This window comes from Filicampus tigris, chromosome 4 (genome assembly GCF_054856515.1).
Source record: "Filicampus tigris isolate MCC_2025a chromosome 4, RoL_Ftig_1.0, whole genome shotgun sequence".
Classification (NCBI taxonomy): Eukaryota; Metazoa; Chordata; class Actinopteri; order Syngnathiformes; family Syngnathidae; genus Filicampus; species Filicampus tigris.
In genome coordinates this window covers 1018944-1037098 of record NC_141220.1, presented here as the reverse complement: position 1 = coordinate 1037098, position 18155 = coordinate 1018944, and the positions used below count along the sequence as shown (strand labels likewise).

The 18155-nt window shown below is 44.5% G+C and overlaps 1 protein-coding gene and 1 long non-coding RNA gene across 4 annotated transcripts in view; one reads left to right on the top strand and one right to left on the bottom strand.

Annotated features, from left to right (window-relative positions):
• The window catches only part of cdk10 (cyclin dependent kinase 10), a 47446-nt gene that overhangs the window by 15211 nt on the left and 14080 nt on the right, over positions 1 to 18155 (bottom strand). For all 3 annotated transcript variants that reach the window (XM_086027434.1, XM_086027435.1, XM_086027436.1), the window contains exon 6: positions 211 to 278. In XM_086027434.1, the coding sequence (XP_085883560.1) occupies positions 211 to 278 (68 nt within the window). The remainder of the gene's footprint in view (positions 1 to 210; positions 279 to 18155) is intronic.
• Positions 2710 to 5049, top strand: LOC147148058 (uncharacterized). The gene is made up of 3 exons (XR_015086402.1): positions 2710 to 2796; positions 4480 to 4596; positions 4688 to 5049. It is a non-coding gene; the product is annotated as an uncharacterized LOC147148058 (long non-coding RNA).

The window sequence follows — 18155 nt, the reverse complement described above, 5'->3', positions numbered from 1 at the left end:
TTAAGACCTGCGGTGTGAACCTAGCCTAACTGACCTTTAAATCTAAATGCAACTTCTCAGTTTGAGTACATTTTTTAGATGACATCGTCTATTTTAGGGCTGCACGATGTTGGGAAAACATGCAATATACAATATGAATGTTGACTATAGCGATATATATTTTTCTTTTTTTTTTTTGGGAAGAGGGTAAGTAAAACTCCTGACACTGACCTGTGAATGATGAAATTGTGATGGAGATAGCGCAACCCTCTCAACAATTGCAGTATGATACATTTCACCTGGGAAAAAAATGGAAGGAAAAGAATTACAACTCTGCAGAATGACATGTATCAACACACATCTCTGTACTAATTGGACAATTTCTTTGAGAATTACATTAACAGAGTTTCTGCAGGACTCACCAAATACAATTTGAGACATTTTAAGACCATTCCGAACTAAATATAGGACCTATATCATGATTCACAACATTAAAAACTGAAAGTCTGTCGACAGAAAACTTATTCAAATTGAATGCCGTATTCAAGTAGATTCTCTCTACCTTGAACCGTTGAGCAAAAGTGAAATTTATTAGAAATTATTGGAAACTTATTCTTGTAATTTATATAAGAAGAATTATTATCGATGCACGTTGGCAGGATGGGCATGCATCAATGCAATCTTGGGTTGAAATCAAGATGCAGCATTTTCTACGCCCCCACATCGATTCAGTCTGATCAATCTATCGTATTTTCCGGACTATAAACCGCAACTTTTTTCCTAGATTTTGAGCCTTGCGTCTTATAGTCCGGTGCGGCTATTCTGTGGATTTTTCTTCCACCGCTCGGGGTGCTCTAGCTGGAATGACAGTACAATTCAATAAAATACATTTCCCATTAACTGGATGTGACTGCAGGTGGAGGAGTTCAACAGGCGAGGGCACCATAGACTAGGTTATTGCAGTAGGTGCTGTAATGCTTTGATTTTATGTTTTCCTAGAGGTGCCTGAAGTGCACATGAATGCGATTGGCTGATTTTACGTCTGTTCTGTTGTTTCGATGTGAAATGCTATTGTTGATTTAGCACGTCGTGTGTTAGACTTTATTGCCTGACTTTATTAACATAAAACAAGACAGGTGCATATGTAGAATGTAGTAGAACAATAGATGGTGGAGTCTGGTGGACATTAGCTGACAAACTGTAGCGGCAGTCAGCAGTGAAATGAAGATAAGTATTTTCTCTTGGTTCTCTTCTGTTTTAATCAGCAACGTTGCTGCCGTGTTAAAAAGGCACTGTTAGGAAAGAATGTGCTCAGGTACATGTACATTTACAGTTCATAATCGTTCTGTAAATGCAGTAAATATAAACGTTTTCAACATAGATAGGTGCGTCTTAAATAAAGGTGTGGATTGTTTAAGGTTTTTTCTAAATGTTCTAAAAATAGAGTGGGTGCGGCTTATATTCCGGAAAATACGGTAATTAGTGTTTGTTCTATGTCGTTATTTATCAACATGATCCACCCATTACTTGGGGATTTGGGGATAAGGTACGGCAAACACGGTCACTAGTTAAACCAGCACATCACGGGCTACATTTACATGACAAAATTTCTTTAATCCAATCAGAGTTTGGATTAAAATTATGATCAGATGCACTGTCTTCATGGGCACTAAAAATATTGATCCGATTAGGCCTTGCGTGTTCATGCATCACACGTTCGAGTGGAATAAATTATTTTGACAAGCGCAGACATAAATTACCTCTCTCATTCTGAATAAAATCTTGATCGGAATGGGCTTGATTGAGTCAGAATATTCCGAATGGCTTGTGTACATGAAGCATTTTTATTCGGATCAGGTATTTAATCCTTAGAAATGTGTCCATTTAAACGTAACCATGTTAGAAGTCTCTGCTGCTTTTGTACTTAGGAGAGACAAATACCGGTTTGACGGTTTACCGTGCTTGTAAAAGTTTCAATAACTACTAAAACTGTCTGCACGGGCAATGAGTTCTTGTTTTCTTTTGAGCGGACTTCTAAAAACCTCCAACCTGGTTCTAAAACCAGGCCAAGCAGGGCTGTGACATCACTGTCATCTGACTGGCCAACAGATGTAGGCATTTCTTAAGCGATGCGTCAAGGAGCTCCACTGCACATGCCCATTTCCAGGTTTTAAGCGAGACAGACAGACGCCAGCTGCCGGGTGATAAAAATACACTATATACAGTACACATATTATTATCATTACAACAATAATTATATTTACATCATAAACTGTAAATGTGAACAGAATAAAAATTAAAGGGCAGAAGCAAAGCTTATTAAAATCAAGCCCTCCCACAAAACCACTGTGCAGTACATGTAAAATAAACCATTGTATTTATTCATAATTAAATAAATAATTACATACAAGAATTTTTTGGTTGAAACAAATTTGAAGAACGCCTCATTCATATGCATATCGTCACTGTCCGGTGAAAAATCTCCTATGGACAAATATGGTCAAATTCATTTTATTTTCACAAATCGATACTAATAGTCCGTCCCCATTTTGTCAAATTAAAGCGGTGAAAATAGCTAATACAGAAATAAACTGCTGCTCTTGAATGTAACTTACGTTTGAGAAGTGTTGCAGAAGTGTGGCAAAACTACTTCTGTGTCCTCGTTCTGCGGAAGCTCTGTGGCGTAATTTAAAGTCTGGGTGGTTTTTTTTTTGTTTTTAGACAATGAGTGAAAATAGTAAGGTTCGCAGGATTAAGTTGGCTTGTTTAAGATCGATCTCTTTGATGCTTCGTTGCAGAAGGACTCGAGTCACGGAGGTAAGTCTCCGTTTCATATTAATATCCATTTAATAGACGGGTTTAGTTGGCTCATTGTTTAATTTATTGCATCAGGCATTAGACCTTTAAGAAGGCGTTTTGTGAAGCTGTTGTAGAGCAGACATTTGCTTTTGTGACGTTTTCAAAGGCTTTTTGCACGATGGGGGCTTCGCATGATCGTGGACTTTCAAGTACTCGGATGCTGACGGATTTAAACTCATTCACTGCCAGACATTTTCAGACCGTCTTTTACCCTAATGTTTGAAAAAACAACAACATCTTTTTTAAATATAAATAAATTCCTGGGATTGAATGGCTGAACTGTGAAAAGACAAATAAATTTGTCAATGGCAGTGAATGAGTTAATCAATGCCAGCATAAAATTAGCGATTGAATGTATTTTTTAGGTAGCATTATGTTGATGTGAGTGTGCAATAGCAATATAAGGTATAATACAACATGGAATGAAAAACGGTGGCTGGAAACTCAAACGAGCTGTTTTTTTTTTTTTTTGTTTACTTCCTGTAAAGTTGTCATTTTGACAGTACGAGGATTCCGCCTGACAGCGACAATTATGCATAATAAATCTTACAACGTTAATATAATCCAAAATATTGTGAGTTATTGTGATCTAATATTTTCAGACTGTGATTATATTTATATCCATGAGAACATCAATTTTGGAGACAATCGGTCACATTTTTTGTATGTTATGTTTTCTCTCTACAAGACAAATAGGAGAGGCAACCTTATGACGTTATTATAATCCAAAATATTGCAAGTTTTTTTTTTTTTTTTTATATTTTCAGACAACGATTAGCATATGCCTACACATGTCCACATACATTTCGGTGAGAATCCATCATAGTTTTCGTACATTATGCCATAGTAATGGAACGGTTGTACACCACTGTACAGTAAACAGGTTGGCTGCGTTAGCAGTCACTTCTGCAATTTTTTCCCCCTTTCTCAAAGGAAGAATATGAAACCTGAGATGGTTAGGAGTGACATCTAAATTATTGCAATTATACTTGACGACGCAAACAATAGCGTGTTACAGCACAGAACATGTCACAGTGATTACGTAACCAGGTCAAAAATGTCCACTATGGCAGCGTACAGGGTATGTCATTATTTTGATACTTAATTGGCTTTAACATTTTTTCAGGGAATCAGATGACATTGATATTTGTATGTTCATTGTTCATACAGTACATACTGCCTAATAGAATGAAGGAAAATGAATTTTGAATCATGTGTTGCTTTAAGGTGTGCAGCAGGAAATTATCTGATCTCTCTTAATCGGTGAGAATCTTTTTCCACAAAAATGTATCTTTGTTAGTCCATCCATGCCGGCGACTTAAAGTGACGGACAGAACCAAAAGATTACCAGAGGTGGGCATTCCGCTGAAGGACGCCTGTTTTGCTGAAGATTGATGATAGATGGGAAACTAATAAAAGACAGACGAAGCACTGACAGAAGTGGGTTTACGTCGGTCAGTGTAATGTCGCTAACTGGGTCAAGTGCCGACAGACCTTTCATTCCGTCACAGACGGATGCCCATTTATTGACAAGGACAGAAACACGCCCCGTCTGTCTGGTGTGTTTATTCGCCGGGGGTTTCTAAGAGAGGACTGCATTGACCATATATGTGTAAGAGTGAGTGCTCCTGTTTTCAATAGGATCTCTGTGGGGACTGTGATGGCTGACTGTGATTGGCTAAGGAGGCAGAACCAAAAGACATCACTTCACTTTGCTATGACAACACGAATCTACAATGTTTGAGTCTAATATTTTATGTATGTGTATTTATTTTTGCATATGAACCTTTACAGGTTTACTGTTGAATCTAAATTTGGTAAAAATAAATATATATAAATATACATTTAGTGGCGGTATGCACCAACGAGCTGTAATCCGCCCATGCATGACAAGAAGAAGGAGGGGAAGACTAAGACGAAGACGACAAGTATTTATAAAGAGAAGTTGGAGTGCGCTACTTGGATTGGATTTTATTTACCCTTGGCCACAGTGCGCAGCGGGATTCTGGTTAAGGTAAGCCACTTTAAATTTTAAGTTAAATCTTTTTGGCATTTTAGGAATTAAACAGCTGCAGGCAGCCACCAGTTCAATACACTGACAAATAAGTGTATGTGAAACGGACCGACGGACTTCTGACGGACTAACTGACGAACTACCTGACAGACCGCCTGATGATTACGGCTTGGTTCAGCTTGAAAAAAAATAACGGAGTGACGAATGACGGACGGGTAACCAGGCCGCTGACAGATGACAAATGACAGACCGACAAAATTTGGTAAAATATCCACCTCTGTAAATGACCTACTAGTAGATGGCAGAAAATATATAATTCAGATGTGTAACCACTATTTTGTCACAATTTTGTTTGGTGGCTTGAACTGAAATTTTTCATACTTAAAAATATGTACCTTGGCTCAATAAAAGGTTGGGAATCACTGCTAGAATTAAAGCTGCAGTTTCTGCATTTCGAGTAGAATCAGAGTCAGAATAGAAAGTGGGTACAGAAAGTATTCAGACCCCTTGAAATGTTTCACTTTCTGTGTCATTGCAGCCATTAGCCAAAATCCAAAAAGTTCATTTCTCATTAATGTACACTCAGCACCCCATCTTGACATAAAAAAACAGAAATGTGGATTTTTTTGCATATTTAATCAAAAAGAAGAAGAAAAAGAAGTATTTAGACCCTGTGCTTAGTATTGAGTAGAAGCACCATTTTGAGCGCATCCAGCCATGAGTCTTCCAGGGAATGATGCAACCAAGTTTTTCACATCTGGATTTGGGGATCCTCTTCCATTCTTCCTTGCAGATCCTCTCCAGTTTTGTCAGGTTGGATGGTGAACGTTGGTGGACAGACATTTTCAGGTCACTCCAGAGATGCTCAATCGGGTTTAGGTCAAGGCTCTGGCTGGGGACATCAAGAGACTATTTAAGATTGAATAATAACGCAATACTATTGCAAAACTTTTGCGTTTTAGTACTAGTAGAACTTGCGCCGTATCTCATGTTGAAAAATCTCCAGTGCAGTTGGATAACTAGTGGCGCGTTTGAAGTGTTCTGAGGCCATTTTTGTCATTTGCCCATTTCACCGACTCGGTTGAGATGAACCGCCTCTTGACCACGTCACACGTGCGAGGGCCGATTGGTCGGCCAGACTAAAATCTTAGACGCTAAATCCGGTGCCGTTACGTCGAACACGCTGTAGAAAAATACGTTATGATAGTGTAACGAGCAGTTTTGCGTTTTATTGTTGTGTGTTGCTGTTTGTTTGTTTGTTTGTTGAGTCACTTGAGGCGCCTGAGGATAATCCTCAGAAGCGCTTGACTCGCATGTGGGAGGCTTTGGAGTTCCCCGAAGGAGAATCCCAATTGGGCTGACTGGAATGCAGGGCAATCTGAGCCAGAGGTGTTCGACCGATTTTTCTTCCTCACCGCAGACACGGCACCGGTCATCAACGCACTTCCCCGTCAAATGTTGCCATCTTCGGAGGGAGGAGAGGTGGCCGGACCGGAACCGGATAAGATCGACGAGGTCTTTCTTTGACAACCGAGATTCTTTCTTCGGATTGGGTTGGGAAGAGGAAATGGCGATGACGCGGGGGTGAGTAGATGGTAGTGGTTTACAACTCCTGCGGATGATCGCCTGGCGAGTTTGGGCGTCAAGTGGGGCATTTGGTTGGGGAGCTGAGTTTAGAATGCTCGTCTGCAAGATCATTGCCCGGGAGGTTGCAATGGCCGGGGACCAAGATTAACTGGATCATTGGTGGGGCCGCGTTCTGGGCAGTCTTCTCGGCCTGAAAAGAGCTGCTAAAGGTCCCCGTGGGTGAGTGCCAGGAGTAGATCATAGTCGCCTCTGCAGACCACTACTCTAGCCCCTCCATTTTTCGTGCCGTTGAGGGTAGACATCAGTGTAGACATGTGTGTGTGCTGCGATCGTTTCTGTGTGTTGCTGTTGTGGAGTTGTAATAAGCATCCATCCATGTTATGGTGCTTACCTTAACTTCTGCTATTTCAGAATTCTAAAAGACGTCCATGTTGCTCTGGTTTGAACCCGAGGAGATGACCGACTAACTAGCAAGCAATACAAAAATGTGTGTGCTCTTCATGACGTAGCGTTATTACGGCCATACAGTAGCTGCGTGTTGTCAATCAATGGAGTTCACTGACTCACGTCTCCTCTAATCCTTCGGTGAAGCTGCAATATGGTAACAGGTATCAAATAAGGCACAATGCTCTTTGATTCACCGTGAATAACGAAAATCATCGAAAAACAGTGAAAAAAAAAAAGAAGGCATTAAATGACATGTCGAATGAAAGTACCCCTTATTTCAAACAAACACTAGGTACTGCCTAGCTACTGGTAAATGTCTAAACTGAACATTTTAAAATGGCTTGTTAGCCCATTAAGAACGGGAGCGCACAACAGTGTTTCTACCACTAGAGCCGGGAGCGCTGTTGCATCTGTCTACCCTTAAAGCTGGGAGAGCGTACATGCTATTTTCTTTTTATTATTTAATTATCGGGCTCTTAACCAATAAAATGCATCAGAATATACACGTGACTGTCGTAAACCCGCACAGGATGTTTCAGAATTCTTTCAAGTCATAATGGCGGATGCCGTCGATCGCTCTGAAATGAGTAACGGCAGTGATATAGACGACGCGCTTGTGGACTTTGAACCAGTAGAACCAGTTGAACGTGATCTATAGTTAAGATATATGTTTGTTGACGATGACATTATCGACGTCTTTGCAACAAGAATAGAGGATGGTAATTACAACTTTAGTTGTTTTTTTTACATTAAAAATAGTGCTTCTCTTGCACTGACACTTTATTTTTACATCTTCAATTGAAACAGTAAAGATGAATAAACTTGAGCATGTGTGCAAGCCACATGTCTAAGATCTCAAATTCTTTTGGAATTATGTTTTTGTCTGCTACAGGGGCTGAGATATTAATTATTTTGTAGGTGTTGAATTTGTGGGAAAACTTCAGGTTTTTGAGGGTGATTCCAAAGACGACCTTAGGTTTTGGGAAGCTGTTGAGCCAGGTGCTTTAGTCTTTCATGGATTAAGCCCCTTGTATACTACCCACCCTCGATTTGGGATTATATTTTTGGGAAAAATGTGAGATCATTTTTGAGAAGCTACTTCGTGGTCAATAAATAATCAAACTCATTGTATTACATTGCATAATTTCTTTGCATCACCTTATCAAATCAAATTGAATCAAATCTGTGTTGGATCAAATTGTGCAGAATCACACTGCATCGTGATTAGGAGGTGCATCGCACCGCATCAGTCGTTGCAGAGCTGGGCATTTTACAAAACATTTGCGGTTCGGTTATCACCTTCCGCCTACAGCCGGGGTTTCCTTCCGGTGCCCGTTTATCCGCCATTTGGTCCGGCCGGACCAAATAATAGTCTGTAGGCCGGTCCGACTATCATTTTAAATGGGCCTCCATTAGCATTTCTGAATACCATGCTCAGCCACCCGACAAGCATGACTCATTCAGCACAAAAGGATGACAAACATTGGCAAATAAAATGTTAGTGTTTGTTAAAGTTTTTCTTAAAACAGCTTGCCTTAACTAGAATCCCATGTTGCATTTCAGCCAAAGGTCCTTGTTGATATCGAAATCGAAAGTTAACTTGCCATGATTACTTCCAGTGACAGAGCTGCTTCTTTGTCATCTTAAAAAAAAAAAAGACGACAACAACGAAGAAGAGGCCACCGCCGCCAACAACGAAGACGTAGTAGCAGCAACATGAGCAAAAGTATTAACATGCTTTTGCTTCGTTTATTTTATCTATTTTCTTTTGACGGTGTTTTGGAGTCCGGGTGAATATAGCAGATGTCCTAAAAGGAGCTGGCACCGAATGGGAACTTCTGAGGCCAAATCATGGAGTCGCTGTTGTGACTGACAACGCTCGCAACATGGATGTGGCGATACGTGAGGCTGGCTTTGAGCCACACATTAAGTGCTTATCGTGCAGGCAATGAACACAACGCTAGTGCAGCTGGTCCAAAGTTGGCCGGGTATCATGTTTATTTAGACATGTGAAGTGTATAGTTTCTGTTTTTCACCGATGCTCAACAGCAGCAGCACTTTTGAAGCCTAAATAAAGTCAGCTCGAGCTGCCCGCGCAAAACTAATTATGGACGTAATCACGTGCTAGAACAACTCTTTGGACATGATGGCTCGCGAGGTGCCGTATCTGCAGCTCTGAGGAGCCCAGAACTACGACGTGTTGCAGAAATCTTGACACAGAGGCAGTGACATTCCTCTTGTTGAAGATCGACTGAGAAACAAGTTGAACTCTACAATACAATACAATTTTATTTATTTAGCGCATTTCATAACAGCTAGAGCTGTAACAAAGCACTTTAAAAACAATACAATAAATTTAAAAAACAATAAGAGGCAGTGATACATCTATTAATGAATATATCAATAAATATTAACAAACATATAAAATATAAATACAAATATAAAGAAATAAAGCCAATAAATAAACATAAAACACTATTTACAATTGAGTTACTGCCCCACGAGCACAGTTGGATTTTGCCAAAGTATTGAGTAAGAGGAAAGAGCTCAGCTTAAGCTGTTATTGCATCAATATTTGAGAGCATGTAACGAAAGTGACTCCTGTTTGCATTTGCACTTAAGAGCTAGATGATTAATTTTCTTGCAGTCTGTTTGATAAAAAACATTTTGAAAACCGAAAAAATAACATTAGGTATTTTTTTTATATTCGAAATTTAACAAAAATCTCGTCTTGTCTCGTTCTCGCGGACTCAATCTCGTGAGACATCTCATCTCGTGGGATTTTTGTCTCGTCCCATCCCTAATGGTCATCATACACAATTACCTAAATATCTTTACACATAAGCAGTCATAAGACAGTGTCTTGAGTAAGCTCACAGACAAACACATATACACACACACGCACGCACACACCAACAGGCATTCATTGTTTTGCACGCTTTTATCTGTACTCGCAAAAACATACAAGCTTGTGGAGGGGAATGTGGCCTCGAGTGTTTCACAGGGCTGAGTCCTTGGTACTCTGGAGCCGCCAGCCAAGGGCAGGACTCGAGGCGCCAAGATGACCGAAGACTTGGAGTGACACGCCACGGGGGGAGAAGATTTGAGTCTACCGACATTTCTGATCAGATTCCTCTGTTAGGGCAGTATGATATATATGTGAGGGCTGCATTTTAGATAGCGCTCTTTTCTGACTGTGCCCGTCACGGATACGAGTACCTCGCGAGGTTAAGAAAAGCAGCCCAGCTTGACTTTTGTCAGATTCCTGAACTTCAGAGACTGAAAGAAACAGACGGAAAATTCAATCAACTTTATATTTGAATGCCTTCTTGAAAGATAAAACGAACGCGCAGTGAGTTGTTTTTATTGATAATTGGAGTTATGCCCTGGTGACCCAAACCTAACAACTCCAACAAATTGGTGACCCCGATGTGATCTTCCAAGGAGGGAGTCCATTGGAGATCCCGTGGCTTACTCTTAACCCTACAATATTCTTTAGACCGGCGCCGGCAAAAAACAAAAGGTAAGTGAGTGCCTGTTGACACGAAAGCTCCCAATGCTGATTCTATCATATTGTAGAGTTGAAGAGCGCTGCCGAAAAATAGCGATAAATACTCTGAAATTCTGTAATTTCGTAAAATTGTCTATTTGGAGTAGCCTTTTGTGTACGGATTGCGGATGCATATTGAGTGTCATTTGATGGTGTTTTATTTGATTCTGGACTTGCTGTTTGGCGATGTGTAATGGTTTCGCATGAGTTTGACTTTTGGTAACTCGTCTGTGAACCGTGGGATATTAGATTGTTTCCACGGTGCGGTGGGGTGAAAACGTTCCCCGCATAGTGTAAGATCAGCGGAGGCTCGGTGGTCAGCGTATGGTCGCCTGGTTAATTTAATTGTGTACATAACTTTTATTCCTGTAACTGTGGAAAGTTTAATATACAGTTGGTGTCTTATACCTGGCTGCTTGACGAAGCTTGGACAGATTTCATATTTAGTACAATATTCAGCACAGCCAAAAACATGAGTCAGACAGCTGTGGGAAGTGGGCGCAGGGAGTTCCCCTGGAGAGGAGAGACGATAGCCATTCAAGATATGAACTATGCTTTGTTTGAAATGTCTGTGTGAGAACAACTTAGGCTCTCATGGCCATACTTGGGGGAGTTAGAGGGAGGAGATTCAGACCAAAAATTAAAAGCTGTAAAAAATGTGCAGATCCTTGTGAAAGACACGCAGGAGTGTGGCTTTTTCCCTCAAGATGAAGAAAAGGTTAATCTGCCCAAGGCATTGTTAAAGATTTTGGCTGCATTCTACGAATTAACACAGGTTGCAGATAATGAGCAAAAGACAAATAAGAATGTGTTCAAAAACCATATACTAGAAAAATGAAGACGTGACGTGGCTAACTGCATTACCACTTATCGGCTGAGAGCAATAATTAAAGTTCAGCGCCGCTGTCAAGGAGTAAAGAAAAACAACCAAATCCAAACTGAGGAGCGTGGGCCAGTTGTGGCCCCCACTGCGGGAGGTGGACCAGTAAGACCCACGCCCCCATGATTGAAATTGACCAACAAGCGGGCATTCAGGCCCCCATGGCTGAGATAATAAGCGGCACAGTAAGGTATCAAGTCCAAGGCGAGCCACCCAGGGGTGGCAGGCTGTGTCCAGGGCCAGTTAAAGGCCATGATAATTCAATGGTGAGTGTGTCTTCTCTTACAGGCGCGGAGCTGTGCGGCTGTGGGAATCTCACGGAAAAACGACAAGGCGTTGCTCTCTCATTGGGAGGAAGCCAGAGAAATACCTCGCTCTCACCTCCCTATGGGGAACATTTACCCACCTTGTTGTGGACGAATGGAGAACATTATGCAGGATTTTGTGAGCGCTGAAGTCCACACGCAAATTAGGGACCGCGTGGGGTGAAGTTAGATGATTGCGGTACACCCTTTGCTAGTAATGAGCAGCGCATAGAATCTCAGAGTGCAGTGAAGGGGCGACCGTGGGCCGGACAACACACAAAAAGATAACACTTCGCTTTCTAAAAACACGACCTTTGCACATATATCTGCCCCGCTCAGGGAGGAAGCGGGGACAGAAGGTGAATCTGAGGAAAATTTGATCATAGGGCAGGTGGCACACTCACACACACTGCCATAGCAGCCCCCACCTTTGGAGAAGGAGACAGCTAGGGAAACTTATCAAACCAGACAAACAAAACATGCTGCTCTCGCCCCTCACAAACACATTCATCCATTCAAGCACCACTACTACCATCCACTAATGATCCCACTATTCGTGTTTATACACCTTTCAGTATAACAGATCGTGTTTGCTTGGCGGAGAAACTCCTGCCACCATCTAGTGGCGGCTCTGTGTTCATGCAAAAATTTACAGAAGCTACTCAAGGCATGAGTTTGGCGTTGGGGGACATACGTGCCATTTTCGGGACCAAGCTCTCTTTCCAGGATCTGAGAAGCCTAGAATCCATGTCTGACACCGTGGATTTGGCCGACAGCCGGCCCGTGACAGCGGACCTTCTGGGTGATATCGGCCGTGCTGTGCGTGAAATGTACCCAGCGCCCCTGAGGCAGCTGTCTAACTGTGTTTTCCAGATAGGGGAGGGGAGGGAGAGACTGGCTTGGCTTATTTATCTCATGCCAGGAGTGAGTGGACTAAAGCGTCTGGGGGTGACCCATCCGTTAGCCTCATTATGACCCAACTGTTCCGAGGGGCCGTGCTAAAAGGAGATCCTCGGCCGGTGGCAGATGCCATGAGAGATAACCCGTCAATGTCAACTGCAAATCCAGCCAAGTGGCGCACACACTTTTTGCACCATTATGCAGATATTTAAAAAGAGAAAAAGTTAAACAAGACAAAGACGAAATGTTAAAAAAATAATTGTTGCATTTACAGGTCCAGAAGGCGAAACGTGCAACTGCAAACATCAAAAAGGAAAAACAAATGGTGCAGCGGGAAGCCCAGACTGCATCCGTGCCTTCTGCTTCTCCTGCTCCGCCTGTGGTCGCTCCGGCCCAAGGTTCTGGCGGCGCTGTGCCTGCCCAATCCCCCTACACACAGCAGGCCCCACAACGAGGACGGGGCCGGAGATATAAAGGTAGGGGTGGGGTCAGACCAGGGGGACAAGGTGGGTGCTGCCACGCTTATGGTGGTTGGGGGCACTGGGCGAGGGACTGTCCCAACCAAGTGGCGATGTGGCAGGCCCAACCACAGTCAGGCACAATGCCTATCTACATCCAAGCTCAACCTGTGCCACAGATAACAATGCCCTCTCAGCAGCAGCCATCTTTTCCTCAGCTGCCTGCACCACCAGTTCGCTTGGCACTGCCAGGGCCCGTGCACACGCCTCCTAACGCTGATCTGCTGCCGCAATATTCAGGCCAATTCCCTGCCCGCCAATAGGGGTGCCCGGGGAGCCTCAATGCGCAGGGTCTGGCGGATCCCTGCGTTCCGGTGATGGTGGATGATACTCAAGCCTGTGTGAACTGCCTCCGCATCTCCAAGTCAGTGGAGAAGTCTGTCACCATTGTGGGCTTTTCGGGACTGCCTGAAACTCTGCCATTGACTGACCTGGCTGCTGTGAAAGTGGGGGAACAAACATTGACTCATGCAATCATCTACTCACCCAAATGTCCAGTGAATCTTCTTGGACGGGACATGCTCATTAAGTGTGGAGCAAACATCTTTTGTGGGCCAAGGGGGCTCCGAATTGCTTTTCCAGATGGGACTGAAATGGACTGTGTGCAGCCACCGGGAAACACATACATCATGCTCTCCACTGCTCCTGTGGCCAAACAGGATGAGTACGCTGATATCTATTGGGCGGCCCTGAACCCTGAGTCCCCTTCCACAAATGGCGTGTATGCCCTCTTCCAACTCTGGTCTGCGTGGCTTAGCAGCCTGCACCCCTTTAATCCACCCACTGACCCACTTCATTGCACACTATACTATGATCGCACACACGATTTGGTCTATCAAGATGCCTTTTCTCTGAAAATTGTGGAATTTGCAATCTGACTTCTTGTTTGTGACATCTACAGGCATCACCTCGCATGTGTGCCTTGCGCCGGAGCAAAGCGAGTGGTATGAGATGACCACCACGGCTGAACCACACATCACATTGGCCATCGGGGCTCACCATCAGGCCAAGGACTTGGGACCCATGGTGAAGCAGTGTGTTGAAGCTGTCGATTGGGTCCCGACTGCTAATCCTGATCTTGAGTATTCCGCCTCATTGTCAGGATATCGCATTTCGGCTTGTGTACACAATTCGTCTGTTTTGGAACACCACCAAATTTCACGCGATCACGGTAGAGAAAAGATTAATCACCCCGGGGCGGAAGCCATGTTTGCACTCTTGCCGGAGGGACTACCGACAGATTTTGAGTTCTGCTCCACAGTCACCCCGATTGTTTTTGCTGTCTCTTCACTCCTCCTCATCTGGCAGAAACAGTACCGATGCAGGCCGGAGGCTGGGGAGGGCATTCGGGGGACGATCGCGGGCTTGAAGGCTGCGGGTGTCTTGGAGCCCTTGGAAAAAGTGATGGAGGAGTATCGCATGGCACACGATCTCAGGCGCATAAATGCTATAGTCACCACACCTATTATTCCCGTGCCAAATCCATTCACAGCACTCAGTCTTCTCGACCACACGCACAAATTTTTCACCGTCATTGATTTGGAAAATGCCTTCTTCTACCTGCCGCTGGCTGAAGAAGTGCGAAACATCTTCTCATTCACATATGACGGCGAACAGCTTCGTTACACACGGCTGCCCCAAGGCTTTTTGTTGTCACCGGGAATCTTTAATCATAAACTAAAAAACCTGCTCTCTCCTCTTGCCCTCCCAGGCGGCGTGCTTCTCATCCAATATGTGGACGATTTCTTGCTAGCCCTGCCCAATGACACGGTTTGCCTGGAGGCCACCGACTTGCTTTTGCGCCACATGTACACTTGCGGCTTCAAGGTCTCCAGGGCGAAAGTGCAATGTTGTCGCCCCACAGTCACATTTCTGGGCCGTGTGGTGTCACGGACTGGAACTGCTGTTTCACCAGCTCACCGTGAGTCCATTCTGTCACATCCAAAACCGCGCGCAGTCAAAGAAATGCTGCCGTTTTTGGGACTCACAGGTTATAGTCGCAATTACATCGCCGACTATGGGGAATTGACAACTTCCCTGCGCGTCCTGGTTGTGGTTCCTGGAATGCGCAACTGGACGGCCGTTTTGAATTGGAACGCGGAAGCAGAGGGCGCTTTCATTTCGCTCAAGCGAGCCCTCGCCTCTGCTGCTGATTTGCACCGTCCAAATCACACCAAACCTTTTTACCTCGATGTTTCTGAAAAGATCACCATCATGTGTGGTGTTCTTTTCCAGAAAGGGGGGGGGGGGGGGAGACACGTGTTAATGTACATAAGTGTACAACTGGATCAAACTGAAAAGCGACACCCACCATGTACTCGTTATGTGGCGGGCTTGGCAAAAATACTGCAAAAAACAGCGCTCATCGTGATGTCACACCCGTTGATTGTGCTCACAACATACGGCATGATGGCATTCATCACTTCGACCGCATTCACTTTGTCTTCTCTGAGACAAAGTCGCTCGGAGAAAATTTTAAATGCATCACACATCACATACACACATGAAGGAATCAACATGACAGATACTATCCAAGAGGGAGAGCCACATGAGTGCGCAACAAGAACAGTAGAGCAGTCCAGAATCAGGCCAGATTTGCAAGGTACCCCTTACCCAAACGCTGAGATCACATTGTACACAGATGGTTGTTGTTTCAGGGATCCCGACACTGGCGGTTTACGGGGGGCCTACGCAGTGGTGAGCCAGGATGCTCAGGGACACATGGAAGTGGTGGAGGCAGAAAAGATGGAAGGGAAGCACTCAGCACAGTGCTTGGCAGAATTGAAGGCAGTGGTAAGGGCGCTAGAGATAGCCGAAGGAAAAATTTTCAACATTTTTACAGATTCAGCGTACGTTTGCACCACAGTGCGTGTGAATTAACTCAGTGGCTGAGGGCAGGCTTCCTGACAGCAACAGGGACTCCAATAAAACATCAAGAAGGGATGATGTGTCTTCGGGAAGCGTTGATGAAGCCACTTAAAGTGGCCGTGATAAAATGCAAGGGACATAGCAAAGGTGAAGGCCAGGTGGAGAAAGGAAATGAAGCAGCAGATTTGGCAGCTAAACAAACCACAGGGTATCATCAAATGGTGTGTCAAATGGTGAGTGCGGAAATAGAGCCTATCTGAAGAAGCTGAAGAAGATGAAGGCGAGGAAGGCAGCGGGTCCAGATGGCATCAGCCCCCAGCTCCTCAAATCCTGCGCAGACCAGCTGTGTGGAATTGTCCAGCACATGTTCAACCTCAGCCTGAAGCTGGGCAGGGTCCCCCAGCTATGGAAAACATCCTGCCTGGTCCCGGTGCCAAAGGCCCTCCACCCGAAGGAGCTCAACAGCTTCAGACCAGTGGCGCTGACGTCTCACCTGATGAAGACCCTGGAGAGACTGGTCCTTGTCCACCTGCGCCCCCTGGTGAGCTCCTCAATGGACCCACTCCAGTTCGCATATCAGCCTGGCATCAGTGTGGATGATGCCATCATCTACCTCCTCCACACTTCACTCTCCCACCTGGAGAAGGCGGGGAGCACTGTGAGGATCATGTTCTTTGATTTCTCCAGTGCTTTCAACACCATCCAGCCCACCCTACTGGGAGACAAGCTGGAGCGGACGGGGGTGGCGCACCACCTCACCACATGGATCCAGGACTACCTCACAAACTGGCCACAGTATGTGAGGACACAGGACTGTGTGTCTGACGTGCTCCTCTGCAGCACGGGGGCCCCACAGGGAACTGACTTGGCTCCCTTCCTGTTCACCCTCTACGCCTCGGACTTCAACTGCAACACCCCTACCTGTCACCTGCAGAAGTTCTCTGACGACTCTGCGATTGTCGGCCTCATCACAGGCGGAGATGATCGGGAGTACAGAGAACTTACTCAGGGTTTTGTGGACTGGTGCCAGCAGAACCGCCTCCTGATCAATGCGGGGAAATCCAAAGAAATGGTGGTGGATTTTGGTAGGCGCCAGCACTCTTCGCCTGCACCAGTGAATATCCGGGGAACAGATGTTGAGAGATTCTCAACTTACAAGTACCTGGGTGTTCATCTGAACAATAAACTGGACTGGTGCGACAACACAGACGCCTTCTATAGGAAGAGTCAGAGCAGACTCTTCCTACTCAGGAGACTGAGGTCTTTTGGGGTTCAGGGGACACTCCTCAGGAACTTTTATGACTCGGTGGTTGCATCGGTCATCTTCCAGGGAGTGGTCACCTGGGCAGGCGGCGTCTCGGCCCGGGACAAGAAGCGGCTGGACAAACTGGTCAGGAGGGCCGGCTCTGTCCTGGGCTGCTCCCTGGACTCTGTGGACTCGGTGGGGGACAGGAGGATGTTGGCCAAGCTGTCATCAATGCTGGGCAACCCGGACCACCCCCTCCAGGGCACCCTAACAGCACTCCACAGCACCTTCAGTGACAGACTGTTACACCCTCGCTGTGCAAAGGAGAGATTCCGCCGTTCCTTCTTGCCTGCTGCTGTCAGACTCTTTAACAAGAACATTGTGTAGTCTCTACAAACTGGCGGACATTAGTGCAATTGTGCAGTCCTGCACCTGAGCTCATATCGCGCAATACCCAATATTCCCCACTACTGTAATACCGTGCAATACTCAACATTCCCCACTACTGTTAGTCTAGTTTTATTTTTATCCAATGCTGTTCCTTACATTTCACTACAGCACTGCAGCACTGTCACTTAGAGTATTTTTTCCTCTGTACTATGTACAGGCAGAAATGAGTGTTCCTCATATTTTTTATGTAGATGTAGGTTGGTGTGTATATACATGTGTATATACACATGTTACTGCGTATATTTACATAGGTTTGATCCTAAATGTTTGCCGTCAATGTTATACATTAATGGCCACATTATGCCGCCACCCCTGTGTGACCTATATCTTTGCTGCTGTAACAATGAAAATTGCCCCACTGTGGGATCAATAAAGGCATTCTTATCTTATCTTATCTTATCACATTGTTTCCAAAAATCACGCTACAAACATTATTGGATGATCAAAAGTGCATGTCACCTGAAGAGAAAACAATCTGGAAGGCTAGCAAAGCCTACCAGGACGCCACAGGCTTGTGGCGTTTTTTAGACAGACGACCAATTCCATTGGCCA